General features: G+C 43.4%; 1 protein-coding gene across 18 annotated transcripts in view; it reads left to right on the plus strand.

The window, feature by feature from the left end:
- ABI3BP (ABI family member 3 binding protein) overlaps positions 1–20,211 on the plus strand; it is a 1,784,442-nt gene that overhangs the window by 1,531,835 nt on the left and 232,396 nt on the right. For all 18 annotated transcript variants that reach the window (XM_086934483.1, XM_086934484.1, XM_086934487.1 and 15 more), the window contains one exon: positions 20,055–20,150. In XM_086934483.1, the coding sequence (XP_086790609.1) occupies positions 20,055–20,150 (96 nt within the window). The remainder of the gene's footprint in view (positions 1–20,054; positions 20,151–20,211) is intronic.

Consider the following 20,211-nt stretch of genomic DNA (forward strand, 5'->3'; position numbering starts at 1 on the left):
TCATCTTGCGCCACCTCCTGCTATTTATTCTTCCTGCGTCATTTATGGTCTGATCCGTACCCTTCCCATCCATATGTTCGAAAAGCAGCCTTTTCTCGCAAACGTGGCACTTGTTCTAGGCTAATGGTCATGCCTTGTTGACTTGAAGCTTACCGTAAATTAGCTTTAGTTTTAGTTTAACAGAAAAAGCACTTTATTGCACAAAGGAGGTACATTTTATGTGAGGATGTACCATCTGTACATCCTGTTAACACACCTATCACAGCTGCATGACACCTATTTCCTCTTTTCTCAAATACAGTTTGAGAATGTGGCCTTCTGTCATGTCGAAAGAACTGGGTGGAAGTCGACCTTTAGCACACAAGCTGGGTGGGGGCTACAAGACAGGAGGAAAAAGCCCCGCAGACAGTGGTGCTGGATGAATTCTTGATCAGACCTGCTTTCTGCTTAATTTACCAGAACATTGCAGCACTCTGGCCAATCTAACTAAGGTCTATAACTTTGAACAGAAGGGCCTACTAACTGAGTGATAAGAATGTCCCAGGATATTCATACAGTAAAATCTTTCCCTCTCTCATGTGGCAACATCTACTCCTATCTTAGGGTCTATGGGTCTCCCCCTTCCCTGACCGGATGCATTCTGGTTCTCTCCTTGATTGTTCCCCTGTTTTCTTCCTAGTGTTCCTCCACTTGACTGTGTCTGATCTTACTTCTCTGCATTCTGCACTTGAACCAGCATTAGTTTGTCCTTAAGCTTCTTATGCTTTGAGTCCACTTCATCACTACAGTACCTAGCATACTGTAGAATCTCCTCCACTGATTTATTCTGCAAGCAGATCAAATGCTGCTGTATCATTTAGGATCCCTGGGGACAAATGAGGGGCATTCTTCTGGATGTTAATATTCGTGAATGTAACCCATCTTGTCTAAAAAATAAAATTCCCGTTAGACAGGTTTTATTGAGAATGAAAAAAATACTTCTGTGGTCAGTATTCTGTGGCACACAGTATGTTTGACTCTAAAGAAACACGCCGTCATCAGAATTCTCACTCTCATCTATACTGTCCTACCAGTTTCCCTCTCTGAATGTGTCTGTGAAAACCTTTTATCAGTGCTACATGTACAGGATCCAGATGGTTCACTGTTAATACTGTGTGGGTTCTACTGATTTACACAATCCTGCACCGTGCTCAAGACTAGCATAAAAGGGGACCTGGATATGTTTTAAATCAACAGGTGCCTTGGCTTTATCTTAAAAAGAATTCCTCATGGGGCCTAATGGAACACAGCTCCTTCTGGCCCTTCAACATCAGTCAGAATCAGTCTAACAATCCACTGTGGCAACAAGACTCACTGCTGCCTAGCCTGGCCCTAGAATTTTTACTGATGAGAGTGTTCAAGTTTTCTGAATGTGTAAATTTCGGGGACAAATTACTTGTGCCAATTAGTGGTTTTAATGATGCATATGGTCGTAAAACATGAATGAATGCAAATACAATGCAAATACACTTGAATCAAATTAATAAGGTTGGTTTAGAAGTGTGATTAATAATGTAGCATAGTTAGGCCACATTTTCAAGCAGATAATCCATTTTGAGAGAATAGATTAGGTTTCTTAGGTTCAGCTCATCTTGCGCCTGTTTTTTCCTCCTCCCGATCAGAGAACTGTTGCAAATCCTCTCCATAGTTTCGACAAAATCTAGATTGCTTGGATGCAAAAGAGCGATTGTATTAGAAAGCGTGTATTGTGAATTAAACTTTCCATTGTATAGGTGTTGTAATGATTTTGAAGGATTTCCGCTGGGTGTTCCGATGCAGGCATGCAGAAGAACATCATTGTATGAGCGATCATTGAATAAATGTTTCATATTATGCTGTACCTTTCTTGAGTGCAGTTGCTGAGGAAGCAAGCAGAAGATTTCTCTAACCGTGAGAAATGGGTTAGTGTTAAGAAATTTTAATAAATATGAGGATGTTTTTGATTTGCCAACGCGACTTAAACATCATCACACCATGCTAAATCTGTAGTTTTGTTAACGGATATGCATAAATTGTGTCTAAACCCCTCTGGTTTTTCAAGGTTCAGGGGCAACTTCTCATTTTCCTCCAAGACTCTGATTATTTTGAGAACTTCTTTTCGTTACTTAGGATGCAGTCAGAACTCTTCATGAGTTTGACACTTAGGGCAGATTCATCGAACAGTTGTGTTGTCCTTTCATTGCGCAAGGCAACACAAGGGCAACGCAAAACTAAAGTCAGATTTACCAATCAACGCAAGGTCACCTTGCATGGCCCTGTTGTGCTTGGTAAATCTGGAGAAACACAAGGCAGCACAAGTTGCTGTCTTGTGTTGCTGGGCTCCAGGGAGGCATTCCATGGTGGGGCGTGAGTGTTCGCACGCGTCCACCTATAGATTTTGGTGCATTCCTAGATTTACCATGAGTGGTAGACCTAGGAATGCATCAAAATGCTATGCGTTCCCATAGCCGGCATGACGAAGAAAAATATGTTTACTTCTCCTAATTTTTATTTCTTTCTACATTTGCTGCAATTTGTAGCACACGCAGAAAGAGGATAATGCCTCAGAAGATTGTTTTTGTTCAGGAAGATGCACAAAAACAATCCTGCTCTCAACACAGGCACCCTTGCACCAAGGCAGCATGTTGTGCACCAGTAAAGGACGGGAATGCACCATATAATGTTAAATATGGTACATTCCTGCCCTTTCATGCTGTGCAGCAAAATGTTTTACTGCATTACGTGAAAGTTTGATAGAGCCATAAAATCTAGGGAAATTCAATTGCCGAAATAGGAATTATATTATGATTCTGTGTTCTGTATCTGAGCCTTCATGGCAAATTATGCATTCTTCTGTATCATTTTTTTAACAATTCTGTAATAAATATTTTAAACTCTACTTTATCTAGAACTCAGTTATTAAATAGTCCCAGTTTCTATTCTGACTTATATTCTGCTAAACTATTAATTCATTGATGAGGAGGTTAGTGTCTTGCTGCTAAATCAATGTGAGATCCCGGAGCTGAGCTCCCTCATGTAAAAATTGTGGTGCACAAGATATTAGGTTTCAGTTCCCACGGGAATCAGCATTTACAACGCTGTTTCCACAACGCATGGCCTTACATCGGGGTCATTACAACGACTGTGATGTTACCACGCATGCCATTACATTGCAAGTGGTAACAACGGCTTGCTGTAGGGGGCGTGCAACACCGGGGAATGTGTTGGATTTTAAATTCAACACCTTCCCTGCTTTTGCACAAACTGGAGTAGGAGTAGTAATTAATACTATTCCTAAGTCCAGCGCGCCCCCTACAGCAAGTGGTTATTATGACTTGCAATCTAATGGCATGCACAGTAACAACGCGGTCATTGTAACGACCGCGTTGTAAAGCCATTCGTGGAGAATGTTTGCATAGTAACGTCATACATTCGTTCCCACAAAAGTATATACAGCATCTAAAAAGCCCAACTCCACACAAAATTGAATATACTTAATGAATAGTCATCAATAGTCTGTTCTGAAAACAAGCCCAAACCTAAAGTAAAACCATGGTGTCTAATGTGTCTCAGGCTCACTTACCAAGCGTGGTTTCCAAGCACACACATGCGGACAAAACACCTTATAGATGGCTCACTGGCAATACCCGGCACTTGAGTCCTATTTAAAGCTTTTGTGTGGTTGGCTGTTTCCCTTCAGTGGCTATTTTCAATATGGCACAGCCACCTGGAGGACATTTTGTATGAAGGATCTATTTTTGTGCTTCTTTCTTATCAGTTTATGATTGTTTCCCTTATCTTTTATCTAAACTTGGTTTGAACCCTTAAGCTCTGTATTTCTTAACGATATTGTTGTTTGCGTGTGATCTTGCTAATAACACTGATGCAGTCGGTCGGCTTTGGTAACAGATCTGAGCCAAGGAATCCTATGGAAAACATCTATACCATTGTGGGACATTGGCTACCAGTTTCTTACACCCTCCTTTAACCCTTGAAAGCCCACCCTATATAATTATGATAAATTCACAAATGGACAAAAGCGAAATACACTAATGTAAAAGTGTTATGCAGCAAATTAATGAAGGGTCAATTCAATTATATTTAGAATATACGATCAAAAATAAAATTATTGACACGTAACAATTCGTTTACACTCATCCAGAGCCATTTTAATAATTTACTTCACAAGTCATTGTTCTTTATTTCACCTTGTTGTTTAAGTTATTTGCATACTGGTGACTGATAGTATTTGATATTCGTTAATGTTGCCCTTTTTCTGTTGCATTACCTTTTAATTTCCCAGTACTTACCTTAAATAATACTAAAGGACACTGTGCTCCTTTTCTTTAAATGTATTCCCATCTCTTTGCCTGTGCTTTTCTCAAACCAAGCAACAGTGCTGAGGCTTCCTGTTAGTAGGGCAACTGATACTTCCCTGAACATCAATGTAGCTTGAGTCAGCATTTAAATAACATGGCAGCATGGACGAATTTGCACACAGGGCCGGCTTTAGCGCTGGTGGCGCCCAGTGCGACAATGTTAGTTTGTGCCCCCCCTAAAGACCCTGACACCATGGATTCTCTCACTAGCATCCTTTAATGATGACCAAATCTCTATAACCACTCTCTCTCAGATGCATTGGATTAGTTATATAGCGCCACACATACCAGTAAAGAATGTCAGAGCACTTTGCATCAGACACACATTACACAGAGACAATCAAACATAGGTGTGTAAATTAGCTTATGGGAAATGTTACATAAGCCGAAGGACTAAATGTGCAAGAGTCACATGTCATCCATACTGGTAGGGCGATAGTTTAGGAGAGCCTAAAGGGAGAAGCACAAACCCAGAGTCGAAAAAGAAACAACATAATTGGGAGTTTTCTTTAATAGTAAAAATTGATTTCTATCCAAATTAACCCTTTTTGCAACATTAATCTATGCTCTAATATATACTTTGCAGTGTGTATGCAGCTATCTGATGACAGTTAATGCCTCACTGTTCTAAATGAGGACTTTAAGTTATAAATTACTAGTTACAAAAGGATGTCTCTTTTAACCCGTTGGATTCTGCAGTCGGCCATTGGCCGACGGCAGCACTACCTCGCTGGTGCTGCTGTCGGCCTAAGGCCGACGCGACCGCGCCCGTTTTTTAAAAAGGCCGCACTGTCGCAAAAAAGCGGAAGCAGCCAACAGGTTAAAATCAGTAACCTGCTGATCTATTTACATTATGTGCATTCTGTTATCTACATTGTATAAATTTTTTGCAGCAGGCATATTAACCCTCTGCACTACCTTCACATAAGTCAAAATATCAACTATACAATACTCCAATCTCTCACCATAAAGAACATTAATCACAGGAGTTAACTTGCCATTTTTGTGAGGCCTGGTAATTGCAGGAAGAAATGAACGCAGCAGCAGGTGCTTTAAAAACAAAATAAATTTACAAACACAGCACCCCCAGGAAGCCAGTACCCGGTGAGGTGGCACCGGTCGCAGCGCCCTAGAGCCGGCCCTGTGTGCACAGCACGTGGGCTGCTAGCCCACCCACGGTGCATCTAAGACAAGCCCATCCGTTTCTGTCAGTACAACGTCAGTGCCTTGGGCTTAGCACCCTGGGCTATCCTCTCCCTACACTAGGCACACCAAGAGCTACTCCAATTCAATATCCTGGTAGATTCTACTATCAATATCCATACCTCTGCAAAAACCCTGCATGTCTTATGAAATGGCCCATGCTTTCTCCTATTTTCTCCATACTCTGGCCACCAAGAAACATTCTTCTGACTTTGGTAGTTGCCGCCTTAACATTCGCTCTTCGCCCCTTCACAAAGTAAAGGGATTTGATTTTATCACTTAAGCTTGAGTTACGTATTCTGACTGATGCTTTGCTCCTTGATAGTTGCTTTCATGATCTCTTTAATGCTACTTTTGACTATAAAATACTTCACATAGACCACTGCCACAAACCTGGTCTGGCTGTGGGTCTGATTTTTATACGATTCATACACTACTTTTAAGTGAAGCATATTCCACCATTTCATGTGCTGCATTTTTTATTTGCAATAGCGCAGTCTCTTTTTCCATTACCTTTACCACTGTTCTTCTTTATCGCCCTCAGGGACCACTTAGACATTGTGTTCTTCTATTAGCGACCTCCTTGCATCCACTGCCAGGAGGGCTTCTAAAATTATTATTCCTGGCGATCTTAAATTATGGATTAATGAGCCTTTGCTTCCCAACATTCAGGCTTTCATTACCATCTGCTTTATTTTAACTGATCCTATAGAGCCCTCCTTCCTACGTACTCTCCTAGACCCCTGGTGGATCCTATTTTTATCATGTATGATGAGCTCACAATGTCTGTCGCTATGCTACTCCACTAGTCCAAGCATCAGGCCATTCCTTGTATGATGTGGCTTGAAAGCCCAAGCAAAATATCCTGGTCCAGTCTTGTTACAAATGTGTGGCTCGGGTCTTTGTTTAATCCTGCGAAACCTAATCTAACTCCTCCACTTTTTACTCATACAATGTAGTCCACTTTCTACTCCTACCATGGGGTTCACAGACCACCACACATTCTCTGGAGGACAAATCATCTTACTCCTCCACATTCAGATCCTCCAAATAACTGATTCACCCTATTTGCATTTTGTATTATGCTATTAAAATCAAGAGTCATCCTTCTCCTCTCAAGAAGTCCTCTCCACTGCCAGAAATCTATTTTCTTCATGTGAGAATTGTGATTTCTCAACCTCTTCTGAACTCTGCTCTGTCCTATTAAATGTCTCCAAGAGAAAATTCAGCTTATAATACATTTGACCAACTTCCCTGTTTCTCCTTTATCTGTTGGTAGCTTTTAATAGTGTGTTCTATACAATTCTATTTTCCCACCTTCTCACATATTGTGCTAAAGAAGGTTCCCTGGCCTGGTTCACTTCATATTTGTCTCTGGCTCTCATACAGTTAATGAGACCCCTTCCACTTTGATTGCAGACCATGGTCAGGTGGGGTTGATAAGTTTTCCTCTCTGAGACCAACCCTCTTGAAAATCTGTTACTGCCCTCTCCCATCCTCTCTCTTCCTTCAGCCTTCATTAAATGTATAGCACAGAACATACATTTGATGACAAGGCTGCCAGTGCTCAAACCAAGCTCAACTTTGATGAAATGAAAATTTTGATCATTGGAAGTTCTGCATTCATCTGGTCTATTTCCTGGTGGCCAGCATATCTCACCCCAAAGCCTATACCGTCTTTGTCTAAACACGCTTTTATTTATTCTCACTTAACAGGTGACATCCAGCTGTTTATTCTGTATGTGTTGTCTGTGGGCACGCCTACTCCAAGCTACTGTCCATTCCAGATTAGATTGCAGAGAATTCCTCTGTCTAGGGATATTTGCATCCTTGTTCCTTAGCTCTAGGGGGTTAGGAATGCTACTGCCCTCCTTGTCTATATTCATATCCATTTCTTGCCATCTACCAGAATTTACCTAGATGCCTATCGAGAAATGGTCTATTTTCAAACCTCTTTGATTCTTAACCAAGCATTTTATGCATCTAACACTCACTACCTCCGATCCCATCCGCATGTGCACCATCTACAGCACCAGGAGCGGCTCATGTCAGGGGAGAGAGGCGAGGTAGGGTAGGGGGTGGGGATTGGTTTGAGACGACGTAGACACATTTTTAAAAAAAGAACTTACCTGCCGGCTCTCCAGGATCACGCTCCACACCTCCTCTCGTGGCCCCACTACAGGCATGCACAGGCTCCAATACTGCCCTGGACAAATCCTGAAACTGCTCTCAAGCATGAGAGCAACTTTATAATTGGCCTGAGCGCCAATGATCTGTGCCCCAGGAAAGACTTCTCTCTCCAACCCAGCAATTCAGCTGGGGTTGGAGAGAGCTTCACTGCGCATGTGGGTTTGGCTGATCTGGGACAGGCAGACAAACCAACATGTGCAGTGAACAGTAGTGCCCAACACTTCTCCAACCCCCTCCAGCCTGTCAATACCCGAGCCCCGCTCCCAAGCCTCAGCCCAATAAAAATATAACAATAATAAAATCTCTTTTATTATCGTTTTATTTTTCAAATTTTTTAGAGTGATAGCGGGGGCAATGCTTCTCTATCATAGCAGAGAAGCCGCCACTGCTTAGCACTCTTGCTCTAGTACCTGCGTACTGCAGCTACAGGCCTATTTACTGTCTTCGGCCCAGACACTCTGCATATGCCCCCTCTCCATCTTTGCAAATACAACAGTTTTTCCACTCCTACCAACTACTCTACTTGTTCTCTGTAAGTTCTCTTGTGTATCTCCCATCACTAGCAGCAGGACACCCTTTAGGACATAAGCATACTTCATAATACACATACAACATAACATGCGTGTGGTGTAACATCATGTGTTTGCAAATCTGCTTACAGGGTCACAAACAAATACCTTGGAAAGTAGGTAAACACCGACAAATATTCTGGTTGTGGGTACACACAAACATGTTTACAGCACATTCCCATCTGTGATACAGTCAATGATTTACTTTTGCCCAAGGTCAGAATAAATTTGTACTCAGTGAGGGAATGGGAGTGAACTCTCGCTAATTTAGTGGGATGCAGGGTAAGGGGTTCATCATTGGCAGAAAAGATTTTTCCATTAGAGAAAAAAAATAAAAGGTTGCATCTCTGTGTGGCTAAAAGCACTTTGAAATCTACAAAGATAGCAAGTTTTTGCAAAATAAAACCCCTAACTTAAGCATATATAGGAGGTGTGGCACAAATGGACCTGTTATCAATTTAAGGTCCAATTGACCAATATTTTGTTGTGACTTACTCTGGGAGTACTCCTGGCTTACTCTAGAATTACAGAAGTAAGCTAGGATAATTTGGTACTAAGCCAGTACTAAAAGAGTAAGTCTCACCTACTCATACACCAATTTTTGTGAACCAGTATCTACCTCTGTATTTTCTGAGAACGCATAAATATTCTAGGAACTGGTATTGTTCTGCGAGTAATGGTAATATTCAGAAAATAATATAAAATAAAATAGAGACAGCAAAGTGTTGGTAGCTGGTAAACAGTCAATGTAACCTACATAATTATCACATTAGCAGCATAATTTTGATATGAAGTATTTTGCCACTAAGGAGAAGGCTACAGTTTTCCATTTGTCCTCGTACGCAATATGTGTGATAATTCATCTTCTGGCCTAGTCCAGTTTTGTCTAGACGAAAACAAGAATTTGAACTTATTACACTGATTTGACATTTGGGGAATGGTGCAGGGCTGTTGTTGTTGGCCGAGTAGAACATATATATAATAATAATAATAATAATACTAGAAACATGTCAGTAGAAACATGGTGAGGAATCAAAATCCAGGAACGTGTCACCTGAGGACGTAAAAAGCATTTGTACCTGGCTTCTGCACTTCCTGAGGTACTTCAGTAGGGCTTTAAGTGGGCCGGGTCTGTCCAGGTCTGAGCACCGGCAGTAATTTTCAGAGGGCCTCAAAACGGATCTCTATCGGGCTCTATTTTCGGGCCTCGCAAAGGTAGTCCATTTTCTTCTTTCTTAATTGGACTGCAGTGAGAGCATGCACATCGCTCACTACTGAGAAGAAAAGACGTCATGCCAGGTGAGCCGCGTTGTAGGGAAAGTGAAACCCTTTAAAGAGAGCCATTTTCTCTCAGGATTTCCCTTCTCTTTTTGCAGCGCAGGAGCAACATCATTGTGGGATGATTAGGAGAGGGACGACCAGGCAAACAACGCCCATTGACCCAGGCAGCTTCTCGGGCGCACACACACAGCCGCATCCGAGTACTTCACAGGTCTTCAAAAGACCATTTGCTTGTAAATGAGGCTCTGTTGTTTTTCACCCCTTTTTAGAGCCCCTGCATCCCCACTCTGCCTATTGCTGAAGGAATTAGCCTCCCCCGAAATTTGGCTCTAGTTGTGCCTCTGGAGAGGACCACAGGCAGCCAAATCCAGCACAACCCTGCTCTGACCTTTCATAGTGGAGGAGTGTTGCTCAATGGTTAGAGCGGCAGACCCTGATGTAGAGTTCTGGCCAGGGATCAGGGTTCGATTCCCACCTCGGCGGGGTCTCGGGCTTGATTTCCTCTAACCTGTTAATTATCGCCTCGGTGCCTATTCTAATCACGGGCCCCACGCTGCAACTCTGGGCAATAGCTTGCTTAGCCTCCACACCGGACCCAACAGCGCTAAGGATGCCTGGCTTCACCCTGGGGGTGCCCAGGAGTGGACACTTCACAGGGAAAGCCAGGAGGGGTTCCACAGCGGTATGAGTATAGGCGCCAGGAAGCCGAATAGGCGACACCGCAAGGTGACCGTCTGTTGACAGTGCGCTCTATAAGTACCATGACATTTACATTTACAGTGTATTGTTTTTAATATGAAGATAGTAGTGTTGGAATTACCTTTATATTCCTATACTGTGCTTCACATGGAAATATAGAAGGGTAGGTTCTCACCACCCCAAATTAGCTATTTGGTATACTCTGTCAAATGTAAGAACTACAGGTATTCAGTATCTGTCAGTCACGACCAATTTGAAGCAGTGTTCCTACATAGAAATGGACGAAAGGTTATGTGTCTGAATTAGCATATTACACTGAAAAGCTGGTTTACATTTTTTTCACTGGATCAACCTTTGTTTAAAACACCACCAGAGAAGGGTGGTGAACTATGGTCCACAAAGAGCAACGGAAAGCTTTCTTGTTCTTTATCAAAAACATCTTCCTGTCAGTGGTTATCACCAGCCTTTTCGGCCCATTAAGAGGTTGGGTGGATGAGTATAATACTGGGTGCTTAGGATCGGGGGCAGAGCATGCACGGAAAGGACGGTTAGTTGAATAAATGGCGAGTGGATGGATGGCCAGATGGATGAATGGATAGCTGGATGGATGGAAGGATGAATGGATGCATGGACCAGTACTTAGTATAGGCGGGTGGGCTGATAGATGCTTAGGATAGGTTTCTCGGACAGATGTATGTATGGATGTATCTGCATATGGATGGATGGAGGACACAGTGCTTAGGATAAGCAGGTGGGCTGATCGATGCTTAGGATAGGACCAGGGACACATGTATGTATGTATGGATGGCTGGATGGATGAATGAATGAATGGATTGCTGGATGGATGGATGGATGGATGTAGGATGAATGGATGAATGGATGAATGGACCAGTACTTAGGATAGGAGGGTGGGCTAATAGATGCTTAGGATAGGTGCATGGACAGATATATGTATGTATGTAGGTAGAAAAGTATGGATGGATAAAAAGATGGTTTGATGGCTCAGTGCTTAGGATGGATGGATGCAGGGCTTTAAGTGGGCTGAATCTGAGCACCGGCAGTTATTTTCCGGGGGCCTCGAAACAGGTCTCTATCAGGCTCTATTTTCGGGCCTTGCAAAGGTAGTCCATTTTTTATTTATTGGACTGAAGTGAGAGCTTGCACATCGATGTGCACATGCTCATTTTGCTCACTACTGACAAGTGGAGAGGTCATGCTAGGTGAGCCACGTTGTAGGAGGAAGGTAAATCGTTTAAAGAGGGTGTTTTCCGAAGGTAGGATAATTGGAGGGGATTTTCTTAAGCACACAATGCTAGTTACCTTGGTTTAGACCACGCCACTACTTGGATAGGCCACACCCCTTTAAGAGGTTTGCCCCGCCCCTTTTTAGCATTTGCAGTATTTTTCCCACTTAAAGCCCTGTACTTCGGTATTACAAATTTGGCTGCAGATGCATGCGCAACTCCTCATATAACACATATCAACATATGCCGGCAAGCAAGGAGATCTCAAGGGGGCATGCCCTTATTTGCACGAGGTCGTTGCTTCTGTGCCCATGCCATATTGTGTATGAGGACACACCACTACGTTCTGTCAAGGGTGCAGTCACTGTGCCATATATAGGTGATGCGGCCAGTACAACCCTGAGAAGGCCCCTTGAAAGGTATATGCCTGGACCCCAGCAGGCATCCTCTGGAGGCGGGTGCCATCAATCACTGTATCTATCTGCCTCCAGGAGAATCTCTCCCCCTTCTTTGAAAGACAGGCTACCTTGCCACTTGCACAGTTGAAGGCGGATAATGTGCTTCGAACAGCTGTCTACTTTTCACTAACGTGCTGCCTACAGAGCAGGCTTGAGTTGCGGCTGCCGTGGGACAACACATTAAATGTAATTGGGTGCCCTGAACAGGCTTGTGTCCGGTAAACTCAGTAATATGTGTGTTGTACAGCCCCAGAACCAAAAAGGTGATGTTGAAAGATAGCTATCAATATTGCGAAGGAGCCAACGTGATAAGACTACATAATGCTTTTTATCTGTGGCATTACATTATTAAGGCTACTACCATTGTCAATCTCTAAATATGATCAGGCTAAAACTAATTACTATGAGCATTCTCAGGTGGGAAGAGTTGGTACAGAAAGTGCTATTCCAAATATCATCATAATAACTTTATTTTGATCTACAGGATCATAAGAGTACAACATTCATAAAAAGTATAAAAACATCCTTACCAGATAGTAATGAATGTCGCCAGAGATCACAAGCCTTTCTACATTGATGAGAAGTTCATTATCATAGAAGCTAAAATCTAGATATACATAATACTATAAGATTAAAAACATGTTGAGAACGTACATGATACAGGTTTAGAGTGCAATTTTAGACCACAGAAAGTGCACGTGTTTATTGAATACATGATATTTAAAAAAAATCAAAGTTAAAGAAGAGGGTGTCTTGATGCTGAATATAGGTCAACATAGGGTTACACAACATCGAATTGAAAGTTAGATTCACAAGTGCTAAACATCACAATCCTATTACTGCCATACTGGTGACATGGGCTGGATATGCTAATTGATCACTCCCCCTGTTGCGGGATATGCAAATAAGCAATAAAGTGTTATATCAAACAGCCTAAAGAGGACATACAATCTGACAATTCATTAATCGCAAAGTGGTTGAAAAATAAAAGAACATTAAAACCATGAGTGGACTCCCATCAACGTTACACTCTTTTTCTTATGGAGCCAGCACTTTTGCCATTTCCTAAACTGCCACTGCTTGTAAACACGTCCTACGCCAGATCCAGACTGACATTAGTGTGGTGTTGTGGGTCAGGGCCTAATCACTGGAGGGGCATATTGAATGATGCGACACACACTATAGTGATGGGTAGCCGGGAAGACCACGAGCGGTCGTACCCGGGGTTTATTATACCCTCGGGCGTGCCCGCCCTGAGGGGTGGAGTGGATGCGTGAACGTGGATACATTGTCTGGTAGAGCCCGCCTGGCTCTCTACATCCCTCCTTTATTTCAGTCGCTTCCTTCTCCGTTGTTGGCCTTCAGGGAGATGCGCACACAAAGTCCCTTAGCCGGAGGCTCGGGCCAGGGTTTGGCCGGAGATGGTACCTTTGGCTTCGGCCCTTCGGTGACTGGGTGACCCCAGCCGGGGTCACCTCTTCTTCCTCTCTGCAGGCCGGGGAATTGGCGATGGATGAGCTCGGCAGCGGACTTGGGACTCTCGTTGGATCTTCGATTGGCATGTGAACGTCTGCGTTTCTCACCGGTGATGATCCTGTCGGAGATTGTCTGACGTCCCATGGTCTGTCCTCTTCTTCCTCTTCCCGGTCATCCGCTCTTCCTCTCGCCGGTTTGAAACATGACACGTTCCGGGTTACTCTTTGGTCACCTTTCCTGACTGTCACCATGGTTCCTTGGATTTTCTCTATGGTCCACAGGTCCGGTTCGTAAGGGGTCCTATACTTCCATCCTGGGTGTCCATCATGGACCACCACAGCGTCCCCTTCCTGAAGGTTTGACTCTCTCGCGTGTCTGGCTGCACTTGCTTTTCGGTTGGTTGATTCTCTTCGGAATTGAATGGCGTCTTCGTCCCTCACTGGCGGGGCCCATGTGCGTGCAGCTGGGATGGTGTCTCCGGGGGCTCTTTTGAACAGTAGATGTGCCGGGGCACATTTGGTGGTGCTGTGGGGCGTCTGCCTGTAAGCTCCTAGAAATTGATCCAAAGCTGCTTCCGGATCATCTCCGTTGTCTACGGCGATCCGCAGGGCTCTGTTAAGGGTCCTCATGAGTCTCTCTACCTCTCCGTTTGCCTGGGGCCACAAGGGGGTGATTTTCTGATGCTTGATTTGGAGGGCTTACAGGTAGGCTTGAAACTCCCTGCCTTGGAATGGAGGGCCATTATCTGATTTGATTTCCTCCGGTAGTCCCATTGTTGCGAAGATCTTACTCAGAGTCTTTTTGACCTGTGGGAATGCTGTGGAGGGGATCACCTCCACCACCGGGAATTTGGAGAAGGAGTCGACTAGGACCAGTGTATGTCGGCCATCCGGGAAACTCCTGAAGTCCAGGCTCAGGTGAGTCCACGTTAATGTCGGGGGTGGTTCTGTTATGACAGGTGCTGGCGCCGGATCCCCGCCGGTGATGAGACACGCGTGGCAGGCTCTCACCATCTCTTCTACTTTGATGTCCATCGCCGGGAACCAGACCCGACATTGTAGTCTGGCTTTCGTCTTGGCCATCCCCTGAGGTCCGACGTGGGCGAGGGTCAGAATCTTGGGTGTGTTACCGCTACAACGCATCTTTTACAACGCGTTCCGTTACAACGCGATTTTTACATCGCAAATACCATTACAATGCATGCCATTACAACGCATGGCATTACATAGCAGATGCTATTACAACGCATGGCATTACATCGTAAGTATTGGTAAGTATTTAATTTTTTTTTTATTTTATTTAATATTTTATAATTGATTTAATTATTATTAATTATTTAAAAATATTTATTTCGTTTTTAAATATTATAAATTAAATATATTAATTTAAGTATTTTTTAAAAATAAGTATGAGTATAGGAGTATATGTTTTGGGGTACTGATGTATATGTTTTGGGGTGTTTGGGTATTTTTAGGTTTTAGGGCAGTGTTTGGGTTTTGGGGTACAGGGGTGTTTTTAGGTTTTAGGGCAGTGTTTGGGTTTTGGGGTACAGGGGTGTTTTTAGGTTTTAGGGCAGGGTTTGGGTTTTGGGGTACAGGGGTGTTTTTAGGTTTTAGGGCTGGGTTTGGGTTTTGGGGTACAGGGGTGTTTTTAGGTTTTAGGGCTGGGTTTGGGTTTTGGGGTACAGGGGTGTTTTTAGGTTTTAGGGCAGGGTTTGGGTTTTGGGGTACAGGGGTGTTTTTAGGTTTTAGGGCAGGGTTTGGGTTTTGGGGTACAGGGGTGTTTTTAGGTTTTAGGGCAGGGTTTGGGTTTTGGGGTACAGGGGTGTTTTTAGGTTTTAGGGCTGGGTTTGGGTTTTGGGGTACAGGGGTGTTTTTAGGTTTTAGGGCAGGGTTTGGGTTTTGGGGTACAGGGGTGTTTTTAGGTTTTAGGGCAGGGTTTGGGTTTTGGGGTACAGGGGTGTTTTTAGGTTTTAGGGCAGGGTTTGGGTTTTGGGGTACAGGGGTGTTTTTAGGTTTTAGGGCAGGGTTTGGGTTTTGGGGTACAGGGGTGTTTTTAGGTTTTAGGGCAGGGTTTGGGTTTTGGGGTACAGGGGTGTTTTTAGGTTTTAGGGCTGGGTTTGTTTTTTGGGGTACAGGGGTATTTCGACTTTATATAAATTAAATTAATTAAATTAATTTTATTTAATTTAATTAAAATAATAACTATATTTACAATTATTAATTTAATTGTATTATTAAACGATTATAATTAAATTATATTATTTAAAAATGTTTAATTAATTAAATTCTTTTAATTTTATTAAATATAATTATATTATGTATTATTTATAACTTAATTAAATTATAATTATATTTATTGTTATTAATTACATTATATTATTTTCTATTTATAATCTTTTTATATATCATTAATTTAATTAAAATAATAACTATATTTACAATTATTAATTTAATTGTATTAATAAACGATTATAATTAAATTATATTATTTAAAAATGTTTAATTAATTAAATTCTTTTAATTTTATTAAATATAATTATATTATGTATTATTTATAACTTAATTAAATTATAATTATATTTATTGTTATTAATTACATTATATTATTTTCTATTTATAAACTTTTTATATATCATTAATTATATTATTTTAAATATATTACATTAATATCAATTTTAATATTAATTAAATTACTATAATTAAATTAATTACTGTTTTAAAAATGTTATATTATTTTTATTATTTTAAATTAATTTAATTAACTTTATTACATTTTTTTTAAAAAAGATATACTTACCAATACTTACGATGTAATGCCATGCGTTGTAATAGCATCTGCTATGTAATGCCATGCGTTGTAATGGCATGCATTGTAATGGTATTTGCGATGTAAAAAACGCGTTGTAACGGAACGCGTTGTAATACATCGCGTTGTACTGACACCAATCCGAATCTTGGCCTGGAGGCTTTCCGGCACTACTATGAGGTGCCCTCGCAAGATCACCCCTTCATCTCCGATGCTGAGCTCGCTCTTGATCTGCCATATCTGCTGGCAGCATGACTGACCTCAGGTCTGAGCCCTTGTACCCCATCCAGAAAGTGCGCCCATTGGTTTTCACGGAGCGCGTGCTTGACTCTGCACAGCGTCTCGTCCTCTTCCGTGGCTTCCCCGATTTCCAGCAGTGTCATGGTCTCCGGGCAGGCGCTTTCTGAAATCATGTGCACAAAGGCGTCCGCCTCGTGACTGTCCTCTAGTGATGTGCCCGGTTTAGTGCTGTCCGGATGTCTTGACAGGTAGTCCGCTGGATTGTTGGCCCCGGGGCGGAAGATGACCTTGAAGTTGTACCCTTGTAATTGGACGGCCCATCTTTCGATTCGTGGAGGTGCCAGCCGCGATGACCCTGCAAACAGGGGCACGAGAGGTTTGTGGTCCGTTACTACCTGGAACTCTTGACCGCACAGATACAAGTGAAAATGCTGGCACGCCCATTTGATGGCCAGAGCTTCTCTCTCGATCTGGGCATAGCGGGTCTCCGTATCCGTGAGAGCTTTACTCGCATAGGCCACCGGCTTCCATACATCGGCCCCATACTCTTGTAGGAGTACCGCTCCCAGGCCCACCGGGCTTGCATCAACCACCAACTCTGTCTTTCTCTTCGGTTGGAAGTACGCCATCACGGTGCTAGCTGTTCTGATGGCCTCCGCTTTCTTGGGGTCAACTTTCAGGCCTTCCCGGGTGAACGTATAGCCGAAAAAGTCTATCGATTCCTGGTAGAACGAGCATTTTGATTTGTGGAGCGTCAGACCCTGTTCTGCCAGTCTTCTTAAGGTTGCTCTCAGGTGTGCGTGATGCTCTTCGAGTGATCCAGAATACACCAGAATGTCATCACTCAAGTTTATGACTCCACTCAGTCCGGATAGCACCTCCCTGATTGCGTTCTGGAACACTTCGGCTGCCGACGAAACCCCAAAGCTCAGCCTTTTGTACCTCCTTAGACCTATGTGGGTTGAGAAAGTGGTGATGTAGCGGCTGTCTGGCTCCAGCTCCAGTTGGTGGTACCCCGCATTAAAATCCAGCTTAGAGAACCACTTTACGCCGTTGAGGTCCGCTATGATGTCCTCCATGGTAGGGGTGATATGCCTTTCTCTTTTCACTGCTGTTGGGCAGGCGCATATCCACACACAGCCGTATCGCCCCTGGCTGCTTGGGCTTAGGTGCCGCTACGAGAGGGGAAACCCACGGTGTGGGCCCAGTCACTTTCTCGATAACTCCGAGATCTTCGAGCTTCTTTAGCTCTTCCTCCACCTGCGGCCGCAGGTTGAATGGGACTCGCCTGTGTCTTAGGGCCGTCGGGCGTATCGGCGTGTCTATGTGTAGCTTGAATTTCTTGTTCTTTAGCTTTCCAAGTCCTCGGAACAGTTCTGGAAACTCCTCCATCAGGAACTCTGCATGTGACTGGTGCACCTGGTTCGCAAAGAACACCAGTCCAAGGTCTTCGGCGGTGTGGCAGCTTAGTAGCGTGCCTTTCTTCCCTTCCGTGACGTGGAATTTTGCTTCGGTTGAGTACCCTCCATGCACAATCGTTGTCTTGATCACTCCACGTAAAGGCATAGGTTCGACTCCTCCGTACGTGTAGATCCTCGCCTGGGAGGGGACCAGTTCAGGCTTTGGCGTCATCTTCTCGTACTGGTCGGAGTCCATGACGTTCACGGATGCCCCAGTGTCTATGAGTGCTTGGACCGCCGTGCCATCTACCTTGACTGAGCACATCAGTGGGGGCCTCCTTCGCGTGGATGCCGTGGATGCTCTAACCACATATGAGACGACATAGACTTCGTCGTCTTCATCGTCTTCGTATCGCAGAGGTCGTTCCTGAGCATGGCTGTCTGGTGGTGGGTCGACATCCTCTTCTAGCGACAGCTGGTGTACTCTCCTTTGCAGCCGGCCTCGTCGCCAATGTGGTGTTGTGGGTCAGGGCCTAATCACTGGAGGGGCATATTGAATGATGCGACACACACTATAGTGATGGGTAGCCGGGAAGACCACGAGCGGTCGTACCCGGGGTTTATTATACCCTCGGGGCGTGCCCGCCCTGAGGGGTGGAGTGGATGCGTGAACGTGGATACATTGTCTGGTAGAGCCCGCCTGGCTCTCTACAATTAGGAATCCGGAAATTGAAAAACTAACAGTCTGTATGTGTCGGTGCAGAGAATACTATATGCTTCCATATATCGGCTAGTGTCCAACTTCCTGCAAAGGGGGACAACCCCCCTGGTACCGATATGCTGGGCAAAGAAACGGAAAGTGCGTTAGTGATTCCGTAGCATCCTCACAGACAGGACATAGATCAACCCCAGGTACAGCTCCAAACTGCTTACTACAAAAGTTCCTGGTTGGAAGCGTCTTGTACCTAAACTAAAAATACAGTTTACGTGCCAAGGTGGGAGTGATTCAGTCTTTGGCAGGCTCGTCGCATTGAAATGTTTTTGCATCAAGAAAGTCCCTCGTCAAAGTACCTCTACTGGTTGCAATTGATTGGGCAATAGCAAATTCCCAATAGATTTCTTTTAAACTAGCTTTTGCAATTGAACACGTCTCTTCAGGAGAAACCAAAAGATTCACCAGGCCCAATTTCCCCAGTAGCAATCTTATGAATTCGGCCATGGGCTTGCTCTTCCCCTATAAAAAATGAGGTGTCCATTCAGTGGTTGTTTGTGATGATTTAAATGCAAAAAAAGGCCTTGTAAATGGAATTACCCTACCACACAACATTTAGTCATATAGTTGTGAAAATGAGTTTCAAAGGTATCACTAGACCATCTACAGTATGCCCATTCTATTGCTGATGTGTGTCAATGTAATACACTGCCTTTTCACAACTCATAGGCTTTAGTGAGGGAGCGACATTGGCCTACATCCCCACTCTAAAAATTGTTACAACGCGACTGCCCTGACTCTCAACAACAAATAGAAGGGTTTTGAGAGACTAATGTGGGGACAAGGTTGAACTCGGTCAGCAGGTAACAGGTGCAGGATATAAATTCCGTTATCAATGAAATTATGGGGTATTTAACAGCCATAGGAAACACTTGAGCATCATTCCTGTAGAGAGACATACACACTATTATTAAAACCTGGAGCTGAAAATGTTAAATTGACAAAACAGTATTTACAGCATATGGGCATAACTAGCTGCCACAACAACACTGCAACTTTGCTTAATATAAAGCTGTCTTCCACACCCAGTAGCCAGCATTATAAGTGAGATTTTTCCCACGTGCATGCGGGAGGCAAAACATCTCCCCCAATTCCCAGTAAAACCAAAGTCCTGGTCATTTTTCGTTTCGTGAAACAGTTAGTGAACCATTTTCAACCCAGTCCATTCAAAGATACCAAGAATTTCAAACACAGATTTAGGAATTAATTAGACTTAACCGGGTTGGCAGCTTCAGTTCGAACTTGCAAACCTACTTAAAAAATGTAAACAGTTTTGCACACTGTTGTACTAACCAGCGCATTGTATTTTTTTCATAGGTGCCAAATTAACAGGTCAAGACAGTACAAAGCTTCTTGGTGTGAGCAGAAACATTTCCATGGAACCTAACGGAACGGTGAAAAGGGCATCTTCAGGTAAAAAGAGATCATGATTCAGACCCCAAACTGTCCATGTGTGGAATTCAATAAAAGTCCT

Source organism: Lissotriton vulgaris, chromosome 8, assembly GCF_964263255.1.
Source record: "Lissotriton vulgaris chromosome 8, aLisVul1.2, whole genome shotgun sequence".
In the NCBI taxonomy this organism is placed as follows: Eukaryota; Metazoa; Chordata; class Amphibia; order Caudata; family Salamandridae; genus Lissotriton; species Lissotriton vulgaris.